Source organism: Pongo abelii, chromosome 4 (genome assembly GCF_028885655.2).
Source record: "Pongo abelii isolate AG06213 chromosome 4, NHGRI_mPonAbe1-v2.0_pri, whole genome shotgun sequence".
NCBI classification, from domain to species: domain Eukaryota; kingdom Metazoa; phylum Chordata; class Mammalia; order Primates; family Hominidae; genus Pongo; species Pongo abelii.
In genome coordinates this window covers 147666112-147691961 of record NC_071989.2, presented here as the reverse complement: position 1 = coordinate 147691961, position 25850 = coordinate 147666112, and the positions used below count along the sequence as shown (strand labels likewise).

The 25850-nt window shown below is 38.7% G+C and overlaps 1 protein-coding gene across 21 annotated transcripts in view; it reads right to left on the bottom strand.

Annotated features, from left to right (window-relative positions):
• Positions 1-4692: 4692 nt before the first annotated feature.
• Positions 4693-25850, bottom strand: part of MATR3 (matrin 3) — a 36890-nt gene continuing 15732 nt past the window's right edge. For 6 of the 21 annotated variants that reach the window (XM_054555139.1, XM_024246739.3, XM_009241080.3 and 3 more), the window contains 13 exons: positions 20385-20446; positions 19380-19421; positions 18936-19048; positions 18014-18066; positions 17401-17526; positions 16097-16222; positions 15655-15822; positions 13122-13253; positions 12635-12678; positions 12174-12543; positions 9505-9871; positions 8886-9007; positions 4693-5791 (listed from right to left, as the gene is read on the bottom strand). In XM_054555139.1, the coding sequence (XP_054411114.1) occupies positions 5741-5791; positions 8886-9007; positions 9505-9871; positions 12174-12543; positions 12635-12678; positions 13122-13253; positions 15655-15822; positions 16097-16222; positions 17401-17526; positions 18014-18066; positions 18936-19048; positions 19380-19381 (1674 nt within the window). In that variant the 5' untranslated portion in view covers positions 19382-19421; positions 20385-20446 and the 3' untranslated portion in view covers positions 4693-5740. 21 annotated transcript variants of the gene reach the window in all.

Sequence of the window (25850 nt, the reverse complement as noted above, 5' to 3'; positions counted from 1 at the left end):
TTCCTTAAAAGCGTTTACTCTTTTCACCAATTTTCATATCCCCAATTATATATTTGACTTTACAGACTTCTTAAAATTGTATAGAGATAACTTTTTTTTTTGAGCTGGAGTCTCAGTCTGTCGCGGAGGATGGAGCGCAGTGGTGCTATCTCCGCTCACTACAACCTCTGCCTCCGAGGTTCAAGCAATTCTCCTGCCTCAGCCTCCTAAGTAGCTGGGATTACAGTCCCCTGCCACCATGCCCGACTAATTTTTGTATTTTTAGTAAAGATGGGGTTTCACCATGTTGGCCAGGCTGGTCTCAAACTCCTGACCTGGGTGATCCGCCCGCCTCAGCCTCCCAAAAGTGCTGGGATTACAGGCCTGAGCCACTGTGCTGGGTGTGAAATTACAACTAAGGCTAGAATTAACAATTCAGAGGCCAGGAGTGGTGGCTCACACCTGTTATCCCAACCCTTTGGGAAACCAAGGTAGGTGGATTACTTGAGTCCAGGAGTTTGAGAGACTAGCCTGGGCAATATGGCAAAACCCCTCTACAAAAAATACAAAAATTAGCTGGGCGTGGTGGCATGCACTTGTAGCCCCAGCTACTGTGGAGGCTGAGATGTGGGAATCACCTGAGCCTGGGGAGGTGGAGGCTGCAGTGAGCCATGATCGCACCACAGCACTCCAACCTGGGTGACAGAGTGAGACCCTGTTCTCAACAACAAAAACAAGAAAACTTCAAAGGCAGGACACGACCAAAAACTTTAAGGACAAATCCTTTAAAATTAACATAATTGTGCTGGGCACAGTGGCTCACATCTGTAATCCCAGCACTTTGGGAGGCTGAGACGAGTGGATCACCTGAGGTCAGGAGTTCAAAGACCAGCCTGGCCAACATAGTGAAGCCCTGTCTACCTGTAATCCCAGCTACTCAGGAGGCTGAGAATAGCTTGAACCCGGGAAACAGAGGTTGCAGTGAGCCGAGACTGCACCATTGCATTCCAGCCTGGGCAACAACAGCAAAACCATGTCTCAAAAAAATAAAAAATACAATTGATTCTCTTCAAAATTAATCATGTCACTTCTCGACTGTTCTCATCAAGAATTTTTTTCAACTAACCTCCATAGGGAGTTATTTTGACAAAAATTCAAGTTTCAGACTGCTATTACTCAATTACTAGTGCTTTAACTGAGATCCATCAGCAAGTTAGATCTGCCAGTGACAGAATTAACCATTTCCATTTTTCCATTCACATTAAATTTCAACAAACTAGCTGTTACCAAGCATCATCATTAGTTCCTATGTAGTGCTTGAAGGGTGCAGAATTAAGGAAAAACAAAAAGATAAAACCACTTGGCCAGGCAAAATGGCAAATTCCTGTTGTAGTTCTATTCTACTAACATTCCTTGCAACTTCTTACCACATACCCAACAAAATTCCAAAACTTTATGTTTGGCAAAAAAATAAAGGGTAACAGTATCTACTCTGAAAGAGGTCGTCTCCCATAAATGATTTTTTTTTTTTTTTTTAAAGGTGACTAATTTTTCCTTTAGTTTTAAGCTTTGGAAAGGGTAGCAAAATCAGTACCTCAGGCAATAGTAACCAAGTCAGGTAGGATCTGGTTACAAACACCTACCACCAACACATCTTCAGTTATAGGTAAAGTTCTCAAAGCTTGATGTCACTGACATTTCCATCACCTGGAAACTTGTTAAAAATGCAAATCAGGCTGGGTGCGGTAGCTCATCTGGGAGCCGACTGGGAGGCCAAGGAGGGAGGAGAGGTCAAGAGTTCGAGACCAGCCTTGCCAACGTGGTGAAACCCTCTCTAGTAAAAATACAAAAATTGATTTGGCTATCTGGCTGGCTAGACGGGTGTCCCCTTACTCCCTCAATGCTCCGTGTCCCTCCTGACCCTCCCGAAGCTGTGCAGTGTGTCAAAGAGGACAACCATCACCAATAGAGGACCGGTCTTCCTTTTAAGGGTATATGTGTAGCTGGGTTTCCATTAAAACCTCCAATCTCTCAAAAATGCAAATTATCAGTACTCATCCCAAACAGGAAATTAGAAAACCTGGCAGGGAGCCGCAATGCTTTAACCTGTAGGTAATTTTGATGTATGCAAACATTTGAAAACAATTTTTTTTTGAGAGTGTCTCGCTCTGTCACCTAGGCTGGAGTGCAGTGGCACCATCTCGGCTCACCGCAAGCTCCGCCTCCTGGGTTCACACCATTCTCCTGCCTCAGCCTCCCGAGTAGCTGGGACTACAGGCACCCGCCACCATGCTAGGCTAATTTTTTGTATTTTTAGTAGAGACAGGGTTTCACCATGTTAGCCAGGATGGTCTCGATCTCCTGACCTCGTGATCCGCCCGCCTCGGCCTCCCAAAGTGCTGGGACTACAAGCATGAGCCATCATGCCCGGCTGAAAACAATTCATTTTAAAGGAAAATAATTCCTGTAACTGTTTGTGCACCAGTGTTGATTTTAAGAATCTTGACCTTATCATCTAATGGCCAAAGTGGGAGAGTAATTCAAATCCAGCTAGCTCAACAATGAGGTCAGGGTTCTTTGTCAGGGTATAAAACAACTTCAAACTCATTAAACACAGAATACCCAGGCTTTCAGCTACACTAAACTTTATCTACGATGGAAGGCAACCAACAGACTATACTCAGAGCTGCTTCTGTCCTAATGCAAGTTATCTTAAACAGCCCATATGCTGCTCTGCAGTGTCCCAGCAGATTTCTATTACATACCATGAGCTGCTTTTGTCACAATCTTTAGGCTGAAAAAAAATCCACTGTGAACAAAGCTAAAGTAAACAATTTCAGTACACTCTTCTCCCTGTACAACATTCAATAGTTTACTATTTCCTTTTCCAGTCCCCATCACCTTAAAAAAAGGTGGCAGGGGAACTTGTCCTTAGGGAATTCAAATAATGGCTATTCCTAAAAAGCTCCTCAGGATGTTACCACTTAAAATCACTGGAGGGGCTGGGTGCGGTGGCTCATGCCTGTAATCCCAGCACTTTGGGAGGCCAGGCAGATCACTTGAGGTCAGGAGTTTGAGACCAGCCTGGTCAACATGGTGAAACCCCGCCTCTACTAAGAAAAACAGAAAAATTAGCTGGGTGTGGCAGTTATGCACCTGTAGTCCCAGCTACCTGGGAGGCTGAGGCAGGAGAATTCAGCCAAGATCATACCACTGCACTCCAGCCTGGGCGAGACAGTCTCAAAAAAATAAATAAATAATTAAAAAAATATATAAATCTCTAGAGGTACTGATGTACACACACTATGGTTGGAAATTCATATTCTTGAATAACAACATTTCAAATGAACTTATTTTTGGAATACTCAAAGCAATACTACAGCTATCCAATTAAAGTCTTATAAAGGACACTCTCAGATCCCAAATTTACTAGCAATGGGTCAATAAAAAAGAATTGTAAAACAAACTCAAGGTACTTCTGAAAGTTTCATTCACTTTTGTAGAATAATGTAAGATTAAACTAAGGGCTGACATAGCTGTAGGAAAAATGTTCTTAAACTTTACAGAAAACTGGAGTGGAAACATTCCTATTAAAAAGAGGTTTTCTCATAATCTAAGGGCTGTTACAGATTTATCACTAACAGCTTATTATAATTTCTGATTTCTAAATGCTCTCAAATGTAGGTATTAAAAACATAGCATTCTTTCCTTCAACTTGCTAAATCCAACAAAGTAGAAGCTATGAAAAAGCCATCATTGACAGGAAACACTGAAGAACTCCATTGTGCACATAATGTACCTGCTGTTAGTTAAAAATTGGAATTAAACAGAAGTGGGTAATTAGTAAAGGCTAAAATTAAACTGCAGAAGTAAACTGGCAAGGATTTTTTGTGCATGTCACATTAAAATCATCACCTACTTTTCAATGGGAGAGATCATAAAATTTATCCAACTATTTGAAGTATCCTTTAATACATTTGGGTCTGAACATTTGAAAGACAATGCCTATCCTGTTCTTGTAGATTTTTTTGAAATTAAAACTTTGTTTCTTGGCCAGGGATGGTGGCTCATGCCTACAGTCCCAGCACTTTGGGAGGCTGAAGCGAGCAGATTACTTGGGCCCAGGAATTCAAGACCAGCCTCGGCAACATGGCAAAGCCCCATCTATACAAAAAAAAACCCAAAAACTAGCCAGATACAGTGGCATGAGCCTGTAGTCCCAGCTACTCAGGAGACTGAGGTAGGAGGGTCACTTGAGCCCGGACGCTGAGGTTGCAGAGAGCTGTGACTGTGCCACTGCACTCCAGTCTGGGTGACGGAGTGAGACCCTGTGTCAGGGAAGAAAAAAAAATTGTTTACAACAGATAATCCAATATACCAACAGTCTCTACATAATTATTTTGAAAAGCTGGCAGAACTAATTCTTGCTCATCCATATTACTTCCAATTGTAGTGTTAAGTCATCAATATGTCTAAACACAAGCTTCTGCTGTTTGTTCACCTGTAGCATTTTTAATTCATAAGGTTTTTAAAAACCACAAATGGGCTCACTTTTAGTTATGTAACAGGAACAAGAAATCCACCAGCAACAAAATTTTTAAAACTCAGATCTTTAGCGGCAGTCTTTAGAATTCACTCTAGATTTAAAAGTAATAAATTGTTAAAGCATGCACAAAGTTTAAGAGCGAATAAAAACCACAACTGACAAATACGTTGGTTAACATTCCAAACATGTATAACCAATTAACATGGCCTAGGGGGTTTTCTCTTTATTGGTATTCACTTCAGTAACTTGAATCCACAGATATAAGCAGTATATAACCAGAAAGTTACAAGTAAACACAAATTATACATGCAAATTTCTGTTCACAAAGGTCACATGTGCAGGTACATGAATTAGAAGCGTGCATCTAGGATTATGGCCAAACTTTTAAAAATGCATAAATGTAAAATTACATCTTGAAAATATGAAGAGATGGTCTACACACTTCAAAAATCAAATGTTGCTTATACCAGAGATATATGACAATTACGGGATTCAAGTGACAAGCAGTAAGATCTCAAAAATTAATACTGGTCAAAGAGAACGGGAATATTTTTACATTTCACTGAAAATACGTCGACTACTAGAATATGAAATCTAGCAGGAACTCAGGGAAAAAATTACAAAATCTAAAGCCAATTACTTAATATTTCTTATTACCTAAACAACAGCATGACATTAACAGAAAACTGCACCTGCATTTCAATTGCCAATCTCACGTTAATGAAGTTCTCCAAAAATGAAATGCAACCAAAACGGGTTCAAACTCCAAATGAAAGTCTGCAAGGCTCAGATTAAAACATGGAATGTTTCAGATGAAAGTAATAAAAATACTATTGGTTTTGTTCTTTATTGAATGGAATAAAATGTTGACATTTCTTTGAAACTTGGAACTACTAAATTTCATTTTTCCAAATGGTTCTACATTTTTTTCTTAGTGGTGCAAGTTGTTTTAAGTAGCTTAGGAAGTCAATCTCTCTACAAAGTACTTCTGTCCGTTGCCATTCTGATAAAACAAAAACTATTCATTAACTTAACCATATATGTATTTTTTTTTGCTATAACACTTAACACATGAACAGACATCTATTATTTCTCCACTAAAACAAAAGAGTACAATAGTTTTCTTCTAACTATCAGTATTGTATTTAAAAAAGGTTAACATTAAAAACAAAGAACCATTATTTTCTTTGAAATCATTAAATCTCCTTGCACATCTTAAGTTTCCTTCTTCTGTCTGCGTTCTTCTGCCAATTTATTCAGAAATTTCTATAAAGAAAGAGAATTACAGCCATTAAGTCACCTAAGAGAAACACAGCAAAATGGATTAATTCCAAAATCAAATATCCTATATGCAAGTTTAGGGACTTAAACTATAATTTTGTCAATATTTTCAACAATTAGTTAATCCTCATCAGCACACAAAAACTTTCAGGACATTACAATAAGCCATGGGGAAAAATGGTAAAAGGTAAAAAATGGGTATTTCAAATGTTATAATTAACCCTAATTTTTAGAGATGAGAAAACAAAGACCACAGTCACACTGAACTGACACTACTCAAGAACTATGGGTCTAAATGACATGCATTTTTATTCCTTTTTTTTTTTTTTTTTTTTTTGAGGGAGAGTTTTGCTCTGTTGCCCAGGCTGGAGTGGAGTGCAGTGGCGTGATCTCGGCTCACTGCAACCTCTACCTCCCAGGTTCAAGTGATTCTCCTGCCTCAGCCTCCCAAGTAGCTGGGATTACAGGCACTCGCCACCAAGCCCAGCTAATTTTTTTGTACTTTTGGTAGAGACGGGGTTTTCACCGTGTTGGCCAGGCTGGTCTCAAACTCCTGATTTCAGGTGATCTGCCGGTCCCGCCTCCCAAAGTGCTGGGATTACAGGCAAGAGCTATCACATCTGGCCTCAATGCACTACTCATTAAATCACCTGAACAAACATTTTCTTGCAAGGCCAGCAGTAAATATTTTAGACTCATTGAGCCATTCAGTCTTTGTTACAACTACTCAATCCTGCACTCAATTATAAACTAAAACAACTATAGATGACACTTAAATGATTATGGCTGTGGGTTCTAATAAAACCTTACAAAAACAGATGGCTGAGCCACGAATGTAGCTTGCTGATGCCTGCCATTAAACCTGTGACTGCTAGAGTCTCTAGACACGGGAGCTCCATTAAGACACTAATGAAAGTACAAAAGACATACTCAAAAATCTAATCTAAAATGTCCAAAGTTTCTTTCCATCTCATTGGAATTTCAACTTTATATAGTTAATGCAAAATAGTAAGAATTAAAAGCCATTATATCCTTTAAAGAAAAACAACAACAAAAAATCACCCCACAAACATCCAGTTAGGAAAGTATCAATTTACCATTAGCAAGTTACTGTATTGCTTAATAGTTTCTTGATGAAGGTGACAAAGTTTTTTTAAAATAAAAGGAAATAACAGGCCGGGCATGATGACTCACGCCTGTAATCCCAGCACTTTGGGAGGCTGAGGCAGGCGGATCACCTGAGGTCAGGAGTTTGAGAGCAGCCTGGCTAACATGGTGAAACCCCGTTTCTACTAAAAATACAAAAAATTAGCCAGGTGTAGTGGCACACGCCTGTAATCCCAGCTACTCGGGAGCCTGAGGCAGGAGAATTGCTTGAACCCAGGAGGCAGAGGTTGCAGTGAGCTGAGATTGTGCCATTGCACTCCAGCTTGGGCAACAAGAGTGAAATTCTGTCTCAAATAAAAAAATAAATAAATAAATAAAATATAAGGAAATAATAAAAGGAGCCACAAAAAGCACCTAGCAATCTTTTATATTATTTCCATATTCTTCTCGACAATACATATAGTTTTTGACCCCAAACAGCTTAAAATCAAAGCAGATAAAAATATTTGTACCAGGGCAGGCACTATGGCTCAGGCCTGTAATCCCAGCACTTTGGGAGGCTGAGGTGGGAGGATCATCTGAAGCTGGGAGTTCAAGACCAGCCTGACCAACATGGAGAAACCCCATTTCTACTAAAAATACAAAATTAGCTGGGCATGGTGGCGCATGCCTGTAATCCCAGATACTCAGGAGGCTGAGGCAAGAGAATGGCTTGAACCTGGGAGGTGGGGGTTGGGGTGAGCCAAAATCGCGCCATTGCACTCCAGCCTTGGGTAACAAGAGCAAAACTGTCTCAAAAAAATAAAATAAAATAAAATAATTTGTACTACATTGCTGCTACTATTGCAAATAGCCACAATTCTTTCTTCATATACAGGATGGTAAAAGACATATAGGTGGCAAAGAGCAGTTACATTAAAAAAAAAAAAACAACAACAACAGAAGTGATACACAGCCAAGAACTTGAATTATTTCCAAAATTAAAGATTATATTCATCCATTTAGTCAACAGAGAACATATCTAATGATTGAATAACTATAGTTAACTTATTATAAAGCAGTGTGAAAAACCAAGGTATCTATAATTGACTTGTTTAGCAACTACTTTTAAGTTTTAGTCACTATTTCAATAGGTAGTCCAAAGAGGCTGATAATTTACAAAAACAAATTTCAATATATCTCAATAGGAATTATTCTTTAGTGATGTTGTGGTTTATGTATTTACGCTTTTGATCTTTATATACTTTTGGTCATAAAAATAACTGAAGTGTCATTAATAATGTCAGTATTAAAAATTATTTTAATATGAATGGTCATGCCACTTTTAGTATTCAGACTCCCAGCATCTTCCAAATTAGAGAAAGTATAGCCCAACAACAATTTGAGAATACTTGAATAAGTTTAATTCTACCACAGAATTTGTAATATGGTTAGAAAACACTAAATTGTTACGTAACAAGGGTAAACTATGACAAGAGGTTCAATAGATGTTTTGATAATCCATCAATAAAGAAAGAAAAGGCCAGGCATGGTGGCTCATGCCTGTAATCCCAGCACTTTGGGAGGCTGAGGTGGGCGGATCACCTGAGGTCAGGAGTTCAAGACCAGCCAGTGTAGCCAACATGGTGAAACCCCATTTCTACTGAAAATACAAAAATTAGCTGGGTGTGGTGGTGCATGCCTGTAATCTCAGCTACTTGGGAGGCTGAGGCAGGAGAATTGCTTGAACCCAGGAGGTACAGGTTGCAGTGAGCCAAGATCGCACCACTGCAATCCAACCTGGGCGACAAGAGTGAAAATGTCTTTAAAAAAAAAAAAAAAAAAAAAAAAAAGTAAATAAAAAGTTATCTTCAGGAGAAAGCACTGCACTGAGTCTAGAGAGAACATTATACACATTTTACTTATAGATCCCACTTATTTCCATAACTTGTTAAGTTTTCACAAAAGAACTCTGTTTTACATTCAATCTTACCTTTAATTTCTGATAATGAGGAAGGCTGCTGCAATGAGTATTCTTTGCAACTTCTTCATTTGTATAAAAGAGTGAACACAGCTTACAGTAAAACCCTGTTTTAGGTATCACATAGTCTATACCTAGAAACACAAACATACATTCTTACAAATTAAACTGAAGATTTTATTTAGTATTCACAATTTTACCTGTCAACATAATTTAAATAAACAACATGTTTTTGAGAAGTCCAATACAGCCTAAGATAAAAAAACAAAAACTGAACCATATTTTGCTTTTACCTAATTGATGTTTGAGGTCTCACCTAACTGTATTCTTAAAAAAAAGAATACAGAAAAACAACACAGAAAAGCAAAACAAAAGCATGTGTAATTTGCAAGAAATTTTATGAAAAAAGGGAACACACTATGGAATGACAACAGAAAATAATACAAAATCAGAGACATGCATAAGAGGAAAATATACCAATTAAGATTTATAAATTGTTCCCCATAGAAACAAAGCAAATTTAAAATGCTATCACAGCTTATATAAGACCAACTTTAAAATCTTATTTTAAAACCTAAGAGTTTGTTTTGAGAAGAGCGAGGAAGGTGAAGAACAAAGACTGAAATCTCACCAACAGGTACATTGGGCTGATATGGTCCAATTCTATACTCATCTGGGATTGTATAGTCCTCCTTGTTCTCATCACTTTGACCATCTGCGTTTTCACTTGTATCTTTGTTCGGATCATCAGCGTTCTCAGCAGATTCAGCACCTGGTTCTGTGTTTTCCTCATTTTTAATTCCATTTTCCAACGCTGCTTCGTTCTCTTGATCAAGTTCCTCGATCTTGTCCACCTTAATTTCAACCAAACCATCATCATTTTTGTCACCAGATTTAAATGCCATGCCCGATTTACGAAGTTTCTGAAGTTCCGAATCTTCCTCATCACCAACCTCATCTAGAGTGACAAAACCTTCCATACTCCCTGGAAAACGACGCTGTTAAGAAAGACAAATTTACTCTGCAACAATTATCCTGCAGCATCCCTTCCGTCTGCTTTACTTGAAGGGAAACGGATAGCGTCTTTGCCTTTTTTTTTTTTTTTTTTTTTTTGAGACGGAGTCTTGCTCTGTTGCCCAGGCTGGAGTGCAGTGGCGCGATCTCAGCTCACTGCAACCTCTGCCTCCTCGGTTCACGCCATTCTCCTGCCTCAGCCTCCCGAGTAGCTGGGACTACAGGCGCGTGCCACCACGCCCGGCTAATTTTTTTTGTAAGTTTAGTAGAGATGGGGTTTCACTGTTAGCCAGGATGGTCTCGATCTCCTGACCTTGTGATAAACCCACCTCAGCCTCCCAAAGTGCTAGGATTACAGGCATGAGCCACCGTGCCCGGCCGCGTGTCTTTATTCATTGGCTCAAAATAGTAACTTCTTCCTTTCTCCCAAAAAATTACTGATAATTTGAAAAATAATTTAGCCTATTTTAAAAACTAAAAAATGGAAGGTCTGCCTCACACAAAGAGCAGAAGTTAAATGAGATAAGAATATTCATATTTTATCTTTTCTGAGACTACAATGCTGCTAGGCAATGTGTAAAAAACTTGATTTGGTAAAAGTTGAGCAATGTCCTTTGTAAGACAGTATACTGCAAATACCTACTCTTTAGAGCAAACACTCAAATAGTGTAACGGCTAAAAAACTAAGCTCTGGGCCAGGCATGGTGGCTCACACCTGTGATTCCAGCACTTTGGGAGACTGAGGTGGGCGGATCACCCTGAGATCTCAGGAGTTCAAGACCAGCCAGGCCAACATGGCGTAATCTCATTTCTACTAAAAATACAAAAATCAGCCTGGTGTGGTGGTGGACACCTGTAATCCCAGCTACTTGGGAGGCTGAGGCAGCAAAACTTGAACCTGGGAGGTGGAGGCTGCAGTGAGCCGAGATCACGCCACTGCACTCCAGCCTGGGTGACAGGGCAAGACTCCATCTCAAAAAAAAAAAAATTCATGCTCTGAAGAATGACTGCCTAAGTTTACATTTTGGCTGTGTCTTATAAGCAGTATGGGATTATTTAACTTCTCCATACTTCAATTTTCCTCATTTATGGACTGGAGATCACAGTATGAGATGCATATGGTTGTGAGGATTAAATTAATAAATTTAAACTTAGAAAAACGTATGGCATTAAATGCCATAAACATCAGTAATTATTAGCATTTACAAATGTAAACATAATATCAGCTCTAGTTAGAAAAATAAATGAAGTTATTTGACCAAACCATCAAATAAAAACCGAGGTAAATATTGGTTTTGAGTTGAATGTTGCATAAAAGGAACCAATGGAATATGGAATAGGATGGCAAAAATCTCATTTCACTCTACTTTTTTTCTCTTGAGATAGAGTCTCGCTCTTGTCAACCAGGCTGGAGTACAGTGATGTGATCTTGGCTAACTGCAACTTCTGCCTCCCAGATTCAAGCAATTCTCCTGTCTCAGCTTTCCAAATAGCTGCTACAGGTATGTGCCATCACGCCCGGCTAATTTTTGTATTTTTAGTAGAGACGGGATTTCACCATGTTGGTCTTGAACTCCTGGCCTCAAGTGATCTGCGGGCCTCCCAAAGTGCTGGGATTACAGGCGTTAGCCACTGGGCCTGACTGACTCCGACATTTTATGAACCATTTAACATAAAAAGTTTGCCTCAAAGGCATTTTAATGCCCTACTCCTTAAGCTAAGGAGTCAGCTCAATATGGGTCTTTTGTTTACTCTTCTTTATAGCATGTATTTTTATATTTATATTCACTTTATACGTGGCTTCTAAATAACTTACATGTTCAAATAAAATTGTTTTAAAGGATACTATGATCAGGCCAACATTTCTCAAATAGGAAAAATTATTCAATAATTTTTTAATGAGTGGCAAAAGTTTTAACTATCTTGGGTCAGTTAACTTACTGCAAACTCACGTCCTATATATTTTTTTCAAAGCTCCACTATAAGGCTGCCTACCTATATGCTACCACTACAATACAGAAGCATATATATTTTGAGTCTTTCTCCCTCATTTTTACTAAAAAGTTTCCTCTTTGAGCTGATGTTTTTTGCCAACTATAATAAAATCTCTTATTTAATTCTTTATTGCAGAGTTTAGATTTAAATGTTTATATTCTGGTTCATATCTGATTTATTTTCTGATTTAAATCATATAATTCTCTTTATCTGATCCTGCTTAGGTAAATAACTTGAAATACTGATCTGATCTAATGTTCTATTAAAACAAATCAATATATCTTTCTTTACCTTTTTAAGCTTTTTCTTTGCTGCTGCTGAAGCACTTGCATCTTTTTTCACAGCTTTATCTGAAGGTTCCTTTTTCCCATCAGAAGCCACATCACCTAAATTAGCAAGATCGGTCTCGTCTCCCACTGAACTGCCACTTTCTAGCAGTGCTGCTGCTTCTTCTTCATCTACAAGTAGCTCATCTTCAGATTCAAGAAGCATATTAGGTTCCTGCTCTGTCTGGTCATCCTTTGTGTCTTTCTCACCATCTTCACCGGACTTCTCTTCTTGTTCTTTACCTTCGGTTGAACTTTCAGTCTTCTGGGAACCATCAGTTTTGGATTTCTTATCACTTGGAGATTCTTTGCCATCTGGAGAGTAAGATCTTTTTCTGATATCAAAAGGACACACTACAATTAATTTGTCGTCTGAAAAAGTAAAGTTGAACATACTCACACATATGAAAAACAAAATGAAATTACCGGGATTTATCTTTTTTCAGTAAATCAATGCCTCTGTTTGGAATCTAAAAGACAAAAGTTTTGCAGAATACACAATTATCCAGTGAATTAATAATTGGAGACAATCTCTATAATCAACTCAGCTTATTCAATTCCCGTAACCTTATTTGAGAACCTAAGCTGCCTACAGTCAGACATTCATCATGACCATACCAACAGAGAAGCGGAAAATAAAACATTCTGGTAGCAGAACGCTATTAAAAACTTAAACAGATAAGAGCAATAAAGGTGTCCTTTAGGGAAGACTCGTTTAAAAACTTCTGCCATTAAAGACCAGAAAAAAAGGTTGTTCTTTTTCAATAACTTATTTCAATAGATTTACCTCTTTCAATAAACTTACATTTCAATAATCCTGTATTTTTAGCATACAAAAATGTTTAAAAGAATGTTGTGGCTTTAAATATGTAAAAACAAGCTGTTAAATGATGACAAATCAAATACTACGTACCCTCAGAACCAGTTTTTTATATTTCTCAGACAGGTCAACCTTCACACATCTCCCCTGAAACCAAAGGGCTTTTTTCAAACAATGGTCAACCATGGCCATTGCATCTTCTCTTGTCTCCATCTCAATAAAAGCCTTAAAAAGAAAGAAAAGAAACCACAAAGCACATTATATTTTACAAAATTGTATAAAACCTTATTATGTATTCTACCTACTGGTTAGAAAATTTTCATTACATTTTTTCTTTTTTGAGACAGGGTCTCACTGTGTCACCCAGGCTGGAATGCAGTGGCACAATCCTGGCTTGCTGAAGCCTTGATGTACTGGGCCCAAGTGATCCTCCCACCTTAGCCCCCCAGTAGCTAGGTCTACAGGCATGCACCACCAATGCCTGGCTAATTTTTGTATTTTTTGTAGAGATGCGGTTTCGCCATGTTGCCTAGACTGGTCTCAAGCTCCTGGACTCAGGCAATCCTCCTGCTTTGGCTTCACAAAGTGCTGGGATTACAGGTGAAAGCAACCACACCTGGCTAAAAATTTTAATCTTTAGCACAGAGTTAAAAAGTCACTGAATATCAGGGCTGGGTGCAGTGGCTCACACCTGTAATCCCAACACTTTGGGAGGCCAAGGCGGGTGGCTCACCTGAGGTTAGGAATTCCGAGAACAGCCTGACCAGTATGGTGAAACCTCATCTCTACTACAAATGCAAAAATTAGCTGGGCCTGGTGGAGTGTGCCTACTGTAGTCCCAGCTACTTGGAAGGCTGACACAGGAGAATTGCTTGAACCCAGGAGGCGGAGTTTATAGTGAGCCTAGACGGCACCACTGCACTCTAGACTGGGCGACAGAGTGAGACTCCGTCTCAGAAAAAACCAAAAACCAAAAAACCAACCTGTCAGATTTACAAAATCCCCAAGAATCACTGTAGTGCCAAATACTAAACCATCTATATACACTCTTTCTGCAAAAAAGTAATAAGCTGGCTGGGCGCGGTGGCTCAGACTGTAATCCCAGCACTTTGGGAGGCCGAGGCGGGCGGATCACAAGGTCAGGAGATCGAGACCATCCTGTGGATGGTGAAACCCCGTCTCTACTAAAAATATTAAAAAAAAAAAAAAAAAAAAAAAAAAAAATTAGCCAGGCGTGGTGGCGAGCGCCTGTGGTCCCAGCTACTGGGGAGGCTGAGGCAGGAGAATGCCATGAACCCGGGAGGCAGAACTTGCAGTGAGCTGAGATTGCACCACTGCACTCCAGCCGGGGCGACAGAGCGAGACTCCGTCTCAAAAAAAAAAAAAAAAAAGTAATAAGCTTAAGATAATTAAAATAGTGTAACAAAAATAAAAGTCTGGAAGGACACAAACTTGCAATGCTGAATTACAGAAGTGTTTAAAACAAAAAAAGAAAAACAGAAAAGATGTTCTCCTCATCCTTATTTCCTTTTTGAGACAGGGTCTCACTCCACTGCCTATGCTGAAGTACAGTGGCACAATCATAGCCCACTACAACCTTGGACTCCTGGGTTAAGTGTTCCACCTGACCTCAGACTCCCAGAATAACTAAAATTGTACGAGCATGCCACTTTGCCTGGTTAAAAAAATTTTTTTCTGTACAGATGTTGCCTCAATATATTGTCAGGGTGGTCTCAAACTGCTGGGCAACTCCGGCCTCAGCCTCCCAACGTCTAGGGATTTATAGGCATGAGCCAATGCACCCAGCCTAACTCTAAAATTTTTTTTTTTGAGATGGAGTCTTGCTCTGTCACCCAGGATGGAGTGCAGTGGCGCGATCTCGAGTCACTGCAAGCTCCGCCTCCCGGGTTCATGCCATTCTCCTGCCTCAGCCTCCCCAGCAGCTGGGACAACAGGCGCATGCCACCACGCCCAGCTAAATTTTTTGTATTTTTAGTAGAGACGGGGTTTCACTGTGTTAGCCAGGATGATCTCGATCTCCTGACCTCGTGATCTGCCTGCCTCCGCCTCCCAAAGTGCTGGGATTACAGGCGTGAGCCACTGCGACCAGCTAACTCTAATTTTTTTAAATATAAGAAAAAAAAGTATGAAATATTAATTTTTTGAGACCCTGTCTCAAACAAAAAAAGCAAACAACTAGTCCTCCAGATTTCATCACTAAAAATAGGGATATACTAAAAAAAAAAAAAAAAAAAAAAAAATTTTTTTTTTTCTGAGTTGGGAGTCTCGCTCTGCTGCTGCCCAGGCTGGAGTGCAGTGGTGCAATCTCAGCTCATTGCAACCTCCACCCCCCACAATTAAGCAATTCTCCTGCCTCAGCCTCCCAAGAAGCTGGGATTATAGGCACACGCCACCATACCCGGATAATTTTTGTATTTTTAGTAGAGACAGGATTTCATCATGCTGGCCAGGCTGGTCTCGAACTCCTGATCTCAGGTGATTTGCCCGCCTTGGCCTCCCAAAGTGCTGGGATTACAGGTGTGAGGAACCACACCCGGCCCCATATTGAAAAATCTTAAAGGATTTTAATAAATTATCTTCTCTAAAACTTCCTTATGTATATTACCTGACTTTTCATCCTCATCAATATGTAATTCTTTATCTTCCCATAAGGCTCAGCAAGCTTGAGAACAGCACTATCAGAATAGCCAGAATGGGGCAAATTGCTGAGATGTATCACACGTCCAAGCTCTTGCTTTTGATCAAACTTCTGATCTGGCTTTCCTTCAGGTTTCTTTAATAAATAACAATAATAAAAGGACAAATGTGCAGTAATTATTAGTTAACAGTTAAAAACATCCTAGTCTTTACCAATTGTTTTATTTTTATAGAGACGAGGTCTTGCTATGTTGCCCAGGCTTGCCTCGAACTCCTGGGCCTCCCAAGGTGCTGGGATTACAGGCGTGAGCCACCACACCTGGCCTTAGCAATAATTTTAAATAACCAAAGTTAATAAATACTATAATGATTTGTTAAACTGATATACAGCTTGAAAAAATAAACATTACCTTTATTCTTTTATACTTCTGGGATAAATGAACTCTCACTGGCTTGCCAAATACTAATGCTGGTGTGGTTGTGTAATAATCCACTGCAGCCTGAGCATCCTCTGTGGTTGCCATTTCAATAAATGCCTGAAATTATACAAAAAGTTATTTCTCTGTTTTTTCCAATCAGCTTTCTCACATTGAACTAAAGATTTTTTTTCCTAAAAAATAACAATGCCCCAAATCTTTCCAGATATATTTAATCATTAAGTAGAAAATACTTTCAAGAATTAAAATACAAAACAAAAAACAGGCCAGGTCCAGTAGCTCACGCCTGTAATCCCAACACTTCGGGAGGCCGAGGCAGGCAGATCACGAGGTTGAAAGATCGAGACCATCCTGGCCAACCAACATGGTGAAACCCCGTCTCTACTAAAAATACAAAAATTAGCTGGGCGTAATGGTGGACGCCTGTAGTCCCAGCTACTTGGAGGAGGCTGAGGCGGGAGAATGGCTTGAACCTGGGAGGTGGAGGCTGCAGTGAACCTCACTGCACTCCAGCCCAGGTGACAGAGTGACACTCAAAAACAAAACAAAACAAAAACAAACAAAAAATGTTGGCCGGGTGTAATGGCCGACGTCTGTAATCCCAGCACTTTGGGAGGCCAAGGTGGGTGGATAACCTGAGGTCAGGAGTTCGAGACCAGCCTGGCCAACATGGTGAAACCCCATCTCTACTAAAAATACAAAAATTAGCCGAGCATGATAGTGGGTGGCTGTAATCCCAGCTACTTGGGAGGCTGAGGTAGGAGAATCGCTTGAACACAGGAGGCGGAAGTTGCAGTGAGCTGAGATCGCGCCACTGCACTCCAGCCTGGGTGACAGAGCAAGACTCCGTCTCCCAAAACAAAGAAACAAAAAAACCCCAAAAAACAATGTTGCCAGTTTGCTATTTTATTACAAAGGCCACCTCAGATTAATCTTCTACTGCATTACTTTATCATTTACTATGCCAATTGGACTAAAAATAATGACTTGAAACCATCATTTTGGTACAGATTTGAAATGGCTTTCCACAGAATTTTCCTTTTACAACTTTTATAGTAGTATAATGACAATTACTACCGAAGGATCATAATTTATAGTTACTAATAATCCATTAGTACTCTATTATATTCATCAACTACTGGCCTTTTCCTCTACTACATTCTGCATTTGATAAAATTACCTTGAGTTTTATTTTTCTAATACAAAATCATTTAATTCTTGCAGAACATATATTAGTGGCATGAATAAATGAATAATACCATTATTTCAATTCATACCTCATTAATTTTATTTAGAATCAGATGATTTGAAATGACTCCAAATGGTTCTACCAGCTGTAATAGCTGGTATCTCAAGTTTTTCCCTCGTTGAAAATCCATGATGTGAACAACTCTGCTAGTTTCCTATCCATTAGGGGGAAAAAACCAAGCAATTAAGTCTCTTTAAAGCAATATGAAACCAATTATGCATTAGGACTTTTTATAATCTATAATTAACCAGGAGAGTGTAAGTAAAACAACTCATAACATTCTAGAGAATTTTAAAACTACACATCAAACGTCACTGGGTAAGTTCTTTCTGACCATAACCAAATGGTTAAACTACTTCAAAGTGTCAAAACATACTCTGCAGTGATTTTTAAATTAAATATTGTACGCATAACTGGACAGCAAAGTTTCCAAGATGCTGAATCAAGGTGAGCTCACTGGACTATGGGCATACAAAATTTAGAGTTTTAACTGTTATCAAAGCTTATAAAAACGTGATTGTTTTCAAATTATAGCAATGTTCCCATGAGGACCACGATACATACTCAACTAATAAGGATTTAGGTCAAATCATATTCCCGAAGATCGTAAATACAGTAAAAGCAAAAGCTTCATTACTGACCACTCTGCCTTTCTGCATGTGTCTAGGTCCTTGCAGGTTTCCATTTCCAGCACCTTTATGGGAAGAGAAAGTTTTCAGTCTTGTAATCACTATAATTGCTTAAAAAAGCAATTTTACTGAAAAATGTGCATCTTCCAAACACAAATGAAAAGCTCTTACAAATATATGATTACCATCACTTTTCATGCAATGTTTTTTCTGTGTAATATTTGAATGAGCCTTCTTTCACCTATAATCATTGCCTTTAATTTTCAGAATGGGGCCGGGTGTGGTGACTCACGCCTGTAATCCCAGCACTTTGGGAGGCGGAGGTGAGCAGATCATTTGAGGCCAGGTGTTTGAGACCAGCCTGGGCAACACGGCGAAACCCCTGCCTCTACCAAAAATACAAAAATTAGCCAGGTGTGGTGGCACATGCTTGTAATCCCAGTTACTCAGGAGAGGCTGAAGCATGAGAATCGCTTTAACCCGGGAGGCAGAGGTTGCAGTGAGCAGAGATTGCACCATTACACTCTAGCCTGAGTGACAGAGTGAGATTCTGTCTAAAACAAATAAGTAAAATTTGCGGCCTGGCACAGTGGCTCACGCCTGCAATCCTAGCACTTTGGAGGCTGAGGCGGGTAGACCACCTGAGGCCAAGAGTTCGAAACTAGTCTGGCCAATGTGGTGAAACCCCGTCTCTACTAAAAATACGAAAATTAGCTGGGCGTGGTGGTGGGCACCTGTAATCCCAGCTACTCGGTAGGCTGAAGCAGGAGAATTGCTTGCACCCAGGAGGCGGAGGTTGCAGTGAGTCGAGATCGCGCCATTGCACTCCAGCCTGGGCGATAAGAGCGAAACCCCGTCTCAAATAAATAAATAAAAAGAAAAATTTTCAGTAAGGGCTCTGTAGGGAAAAGTAACATGAATTTTATATAATTACCCAGATTTCCTCTTGGTCCAACTGCTGGTCCCCCAAGATGAAACGAGGGAGGTGGAGGTCCCAGAATTCCTGGTGCTGGATTTGTAGACTGCTGCAACATGAATGGATCACCCCTAGTAAAGTAAAGACATAAAATATAAATCATAATAAAGGGGTCCATTGGAAAGAATTAAGATTTAATGTTAAAGCACCCCAATATATGACCACAACCACTTCAATCTTTCAGGGTATCTGTGAAGTAACTAGGTCAAAGTCTACATTAACAATAAAAATACAAATTACTACATAATATATGTTCTAAAAATTGTTAACCAACGTGAGTTTTATCAAAGTCTCATTTTCAGTAAAGAAATTCTGAAAATACTTTATGAAATGTTGAAAGTTAAACCTGAATTCCTTACATTGATCTCCTTTACAAATGGTAGCTTAAAAAATTTAACTTACATTGTGTGTCCTGTATCATTGTCAGGATTCCATTCTGGGTAGCTTTAAAAAGACCAGAAAATTAACTTTAAAATAAAACTGTCCTTTTCACAAAACAGCCTTGTTTGGCCTCTAAAGTAGAGATCATTTATTAGTAAAGTTATCTGAGAGTCTAAGTGTTAGAAACACAGTTTTAAAGCATTTCCTATAGATATTTCAAAAGAAAAATTTCAGAACTTCAAAATAATCCACGAAAATAAACTTGTTTTGTATTGCTTGCAAATGCAGATAATGTTGAAATTAAGTTTTTCCTCTATTTGTTAAATTGTAAGGAGGAAGTGCTGCACAAAGAATTAGAAATGTGGGTTACATAGAAACAAGAACAGAGCACAGATTTTCCTTCTCCAGTATTAATACCAAGAGCATAGTTGAGTTGTGACATTAGAAAGAAAGAATGGCCCCAACAGAGTTAGGCATATGTGAAAATTCCAACTCCAGTGAACAATGGGCACTGTGTGCTGCTTAAGCAGGGAGTTTCTTTAGGAATTCCATTTCAAGGTAGCAGCCTGAACTCAAAACCAAAGATCTCAAAAGCAAAAAAAAAAAAAAAAAAATACATCACCAAGGATTTTGCTGGACAACGAATTAGAATCTTTTAATAACCTACCCTCTTTTCCGTATCTTTTACATTTTTAGAGCATGTATTATTAAAAATGCTACTGTTTAATCCACTCTACATATCAAATACTATCTTTCACTATGTCTAGTAAAAACCACCAATTTGTATAATGACCAATATGTATGTATCCTAGAAATGTTAAATAACAAAATATCATTACTGCATCTAATATTCAATATGAAATTTCCAGATCTAAACATTTTACTTGCAAATAGTATTGTCCATACAATACCACTATGTGATATTAACATTGTGGATATTACAAGTAAATGATGAACTCCCAAAAACCAATAATGGCTGATTCTGATTCACGATAAGGATGTTTTAAAGGTATTTCAAACTCCTACATTTCAAGAAGAAGCTGGCATCGACGACTGTGACTTGCTCCATTGATATGTTGACTCCACTCCTGCAGCAAAGTAAATTAGTAGAATTAACAAAAATAAAGCTAAAATATTTTCATCTGAACCATTCAAACTCTAGGATATTAATGTTTATGCAGTATCATAGGCTGTACAAACACCTGCCCATTCACTAAATCACATTGATTTAATTTAAAACCATTTCTCTGAATCCTTGAGACTTGATCCTGCCCTCAAATACGCTATGCACATTCTTGGAAAAACTGGATTAACTTGTCAACATACTTAAGATATTTGACAGGGAAAAGATATAGAGTTAATAAAGATCAAGAGTAGTAACTAACCTTGAGATCAGCAAGGCTTATTAATTTTTACTGTGGACCAAACTGAAATATTCATTGTATGCTACTTTAATAGCACTCTGAATAAAACATCCATGTTTATATCTACTTTTCTAGAAACTATATACTATAAATGTGAACAATTAGTTAAAATAGAATCTTTTAGGCCGAGCACAGTGGCTCATGCCTATAATCCCAACACTTTGGGAGACTGAGGTGGATGCATCACTTTGAGACCAGGAGTTTGAAACCAGCCTAGCCAACATGGCGAAACCCCATCTCTACAAAAAATAGAAAATTTAGCCAGGCGTGGTGGCACACGCCTGTAGTCCCAGCTACTTGGAAGGCTGAGGCAGCAGAATCTCTTGAACCCAGGAGGTGGAGATTCCAGTGAGCTGAGATTGTGCCACCGCACTCCAGCCTGGGTGACAAAGACTCCGTCTCAAACAAAACAAAACAAAACAAAACAAAAACAAAAACTTTAATCACATCCAGCTTTTGATGATGTTCCAGGTTTACTACCTACTAAATACATAGTGAATGAAAAATGCACCATGATTAGCATTACCATAAAATGCTAAAATGATTCAACAGGAATGGCTTTTCTAGAAAACGAATCCCATTTATCAAAATATTAAGCTCCCTTTGTATTTCCCCAAAATAAGCAAATTTAAGGAATGCCTCTTTCCAAATTTAGGGAGGGAAACATGACATTCTATCACTATTCACTCTTTCATGGTTTAGTTTAAATTGAAGAAGTAACTCTTATCTTATTCAAATAAATTTCTTTAGGAAAAAAATGCAGATATAAATGAGTTAACTTTTTAGGCAATGTAAGAAAGAGAAGTTACAAAAAGTGGGCTCTGCTATTAGACTGCCTAGGTTCACTCCCAAATTACAAAGATGTGAATCTTTGGTCCGTGTTATTTAAATTCACGGGGACAATAGTCTCATAGGGTTGTTGTGAAAAGCAAATGAGTCAATAAAGGTAAACTGCTTATCAGACCCTTGCCAGGCACATGGAATGTGCAAAAAAAAGAACTATTATTACACTGATTATAAAGCAGCTTTGTTTTACATTCCTGCTTTACAACTATTATTGATGTTTCACAAACTCCCACAAATTGAGGTAATTTCTCTAACACCCACACTACCCAATACAATTGTATTTGGAATATAAAACATGGTCAGGCGATGTGTTTTTAAAGGGGGATGTCTCACTGACAGCTGAACTAAATTAGAGCAAGGTACCAAATTACAAGATAACATGCTTTCAAAAAGCTGCGGATTGGTATTTTATAAGTGGGATCAAAAAAAAGAAAAAAAAAAAACCACTGGTTTATATTTACCTGACGACAGTTTAGGTACATTCCTATGCTCTACTAAAATTATCTAAAATCCTGTGAAAGGCCAGGTGCGGTGGCTCAGGCCTGCAGTCCCAGCACTTTGGGAGGCCAAGGTGGGAGGATCAACTGAAGTCAGGAGTTGGAGACCAGCCTGGCCAACATGGTGAAACCCTGTCTTTATTAAAAATACAAAAATTAGCCGGGCATGGTGGCAGGTGCCTGTAATTACAGCTACTTGGGAGGCTAAGGCAGGAGAATAGTTTGAACCTGGGAGGCAGAGGTTGCAGTGAGCCAAGATCACACCACTGCACTCCAGTCTGGGCGAGAGTGAAACTGTCTCAAGAAAAAATAAATAAATAAAAATAAAATCCTGTGAACTAAAATGGAACTCATCCAAATAGAATGGTACCTTCCTTAAAATGTTGGAAGCTATAAACTACTATTTCCAGGTCTCTCAAAGCTAGATTATCTTTTTAAAATAATGGCTAATAGCTAACGAACTCAAGATCTCTCCAGCTGGCTCTCTAATCATCAGCTATTTGGGATATCTAAAGTTTCAACTGGAAAGTAATGGACCACTGCCTTCTTGGGGACCAGTTTTAAAATGGCTTGTAAGGGCCGGGCACAGTGGCTCACGCATACGATCCCAGCACTCTGGGAGGCCAAAGCAGGCAGATTACTTGAGCCCAGGAGTTTGAGACCAGCCTGGGCAACATAGTGAAACCCGATCTCTATCAAGAAAAAAACGCCAGATGTGGTGGTGGTACATGCCTCACTTGAGCCTGGGTGGTAGAGAGTGCAATGAGCTGCGATCACGTAAGTGCACTTCAGCGTAGGCTACAAAGCGAGAGACCCTTTCTCGAAAATATAAAACAAAATAAAATAAAATAAAATAAAAATGGCTGTAAGCCAGAGGAGCCACAGGTAAGTTCACAAAATTTAGAAGCCTTGGCTGGGCGTGGTGGCTTATACCTGTAATTCCACCACTTTGGGAGGCCGGGGCAGGCGGATCACCTGAGGTCAGGAGTTAGAGACCAGCCTGGCTAACATGGTGAAACCTGTCTCTACTAAAAATACAAAAAAATTAGCTGGGCATGGTGATGTACGCCTGTAATCCCAGCTACCCGGGATGCTGAGGCAGGAGAATTGCTTGAACCTGAAAGGCGGAGGATGCAGTGAGCCAAGATCACACCACTGTACTCCAGCCTGGGACACAGAGCAAGACACCTTCTCAAAAAAAAAAAAAAGGATTAATTAAACAAATACCAATTAATGACTTATAATTAATTCTCTGAACTAAAAATATTCAGATTTTACTTAAAATATCCTTAAGTTGTGGGAGAGGAATAAATGTTATCCTACTACGCATGCTTCTATTTCATAGGAGCTAGAAAGGGTACGTAGCTGAACAGAAATTATATCCAATCCTCCACGCTCTTTAAAGGTTCAAACTTAGGAGAAAAGTGTGTCTGGTCTTTCAAAGCGATAAAAGGAAGGCCAAGATCAAAAAAATCAATGACATACCTCCCAAACTCACCCATCACTAATCTGTACTACTGATCTATTACTGGTTGGTTTACGGTGAGGACTAAGTGAGAGTTTTATAAAAATCTATATCCTTGGACTCTACACTGAGGTAATTCCTGCAAAATCAGATTAATAAAGGATTTGTGCACTTTTTAAATTCAGACATTTCTGTAGGAAAACTACATTCACCTTGATGTATCTAAGATACCTTATAGAAAAAAAAAAAAGAATTTGGGAAGCACTTACAGAACGGCAGAAAAAAGTATAACTTAATATAAACTCAAGTGACAAGACAGCCAAAGTGCTGTAGTGGGTAATTTTCTTTAAGTGAAAGGAAGCTGAGAAAGCTTGAGATTGCATAGAAAAGCAATCTGATGACTGGGCGCGATGGCTCATGCCTGTAATCCCAGGACTCTGGGAGGCTAAGGCAGTGAATCACCTGAGGTTGGGAGTTCAAGACCAGCCTGACCAACATGGAGAAACCCTGGCTCTAAAAATACAAAATCAGCCGGGAGTGGTGGCGCATGCCTGTAATCCCAGCTACTCGGAAGGCTGAGGCAGGAGAACTGCTTGAACCTGGGAGGCGGAGGTTGCGGTGAGCCGAGATCGCGCCATTGCACTCATTCCAGCCTGGGCAACAAAAGTGAAACTCCGTCTCAAAAAAAGAGAAAAAAAGAAAAGAGAAGAAAAGAAATTTGATGATCTAAAATGACCTATGAAGAAATAGAAGCAACACCATCACTTTAAGTCACCTAAAAATAATGACACTCCATGACAAATTATTTTCAAGTGAAGTTTCCTACTTCACAGTAAGAATTTTTGATCATGTAGACTATTTAACAATACCACTAAGTAAAAAGAACAGATTTTCCAAGTTATGCAGCAATACCAGAGAGCAGGATTAAATGTTTAAAAATTTTTCATTATCTACTTCCATCACAGAAATTTTCTCTAAGGTCATTTCTATAGCGGTTATAGAGGGTCCACTGCTAAAGTGAGTATTTAAATATTTTTTCAATATAATGCATATACGTAAAAAACATAGTAAAGCAACTAGAAAACTAGAAATTCAGATAATCCATGTGTTTAAACTTCTTAAAGTTGGTCCAATTTACACATTTAAACCACAGAATTAAACAAAAGGCCTCTAAAATAGTTCTCAAATGCACTCAGTATTTTGACAGAATACCAAAACTAGCTAGGACCTAAGCATTTTTACAGGCTAAAAGTACCTCTTGCACTAGGGTAGTGTACCTTACTCTTGAATCCATAGTTTCATCAAAATATGTATAAACTGCTCTTTCGTTAATTTAGATCCATTTAAGTTATTAGCCTTCTTCAGGAACTAGAAAGTAGCAAAATTTGGAGGAAAAAAGCATAATCATACATAAAAACAAACTTTTCTCTAAGTCCTCTCATGGTTCCATTGTGTTCCTTTATGATGTCCCAACAGCTTAATGACTCCAGTAGCGAAGATTTTTTAAGTCCCTTCACATCACTCTCATTTGAGACACCGTAACTATCTATTTTCCTCAGAATTTAGAGACCCTTTCTGAGAATATTGGTCATATTGACATTTCTGCTATTATTTCCTTATGAACAGGCAAGAAATAACGTAGAAAAAATTGGAGTCACCAATGTTTAATGGACCTTTTCATTCTATGAATTCACACGGGACCTAAAATTTAAAGTTTAGTGCTCATCAGAAACTAAAATGAATTCCATGATATATTTAGTAGAGCCAACAAATTTAGGAAAAGGTAACACCCAAAACATATACCCATTAAAATTTGCTGGCTTTTGTGAGTTTGGGGTTGTATTTCTTAATGAAAATACATCTTCTTAAATGTTCAAATAAATCTAAATTTAGCATTTATGTTAATTTACTTTGGTACAGATTAAAGATTAAAAGACAAAAATACTGAGATCCAAACACAAGGAAAGGGAGTGATTGGTAATACTCTTTAACAGAATATTAAAAACAATGGTATGATTTAGTCTACTAAAAAAAAAAATCCATACTCATTTACTAAAAAATGCTTATCAAAGGATTAGCTATGAAAAGAAAATGACCCTTCCAGATGTTACTGTAAAGAAAAACCCTGTAACAGTAACCATCAAATCAATTTCATGGCAGCAACTTGTTCCAGTTAAGTAGAGCACATCAGGAAAAAATGGACGGTCACAGATTATAGATCAAGCTAGTGGGGTGCTATAACAATGACTTTAAGTCAACT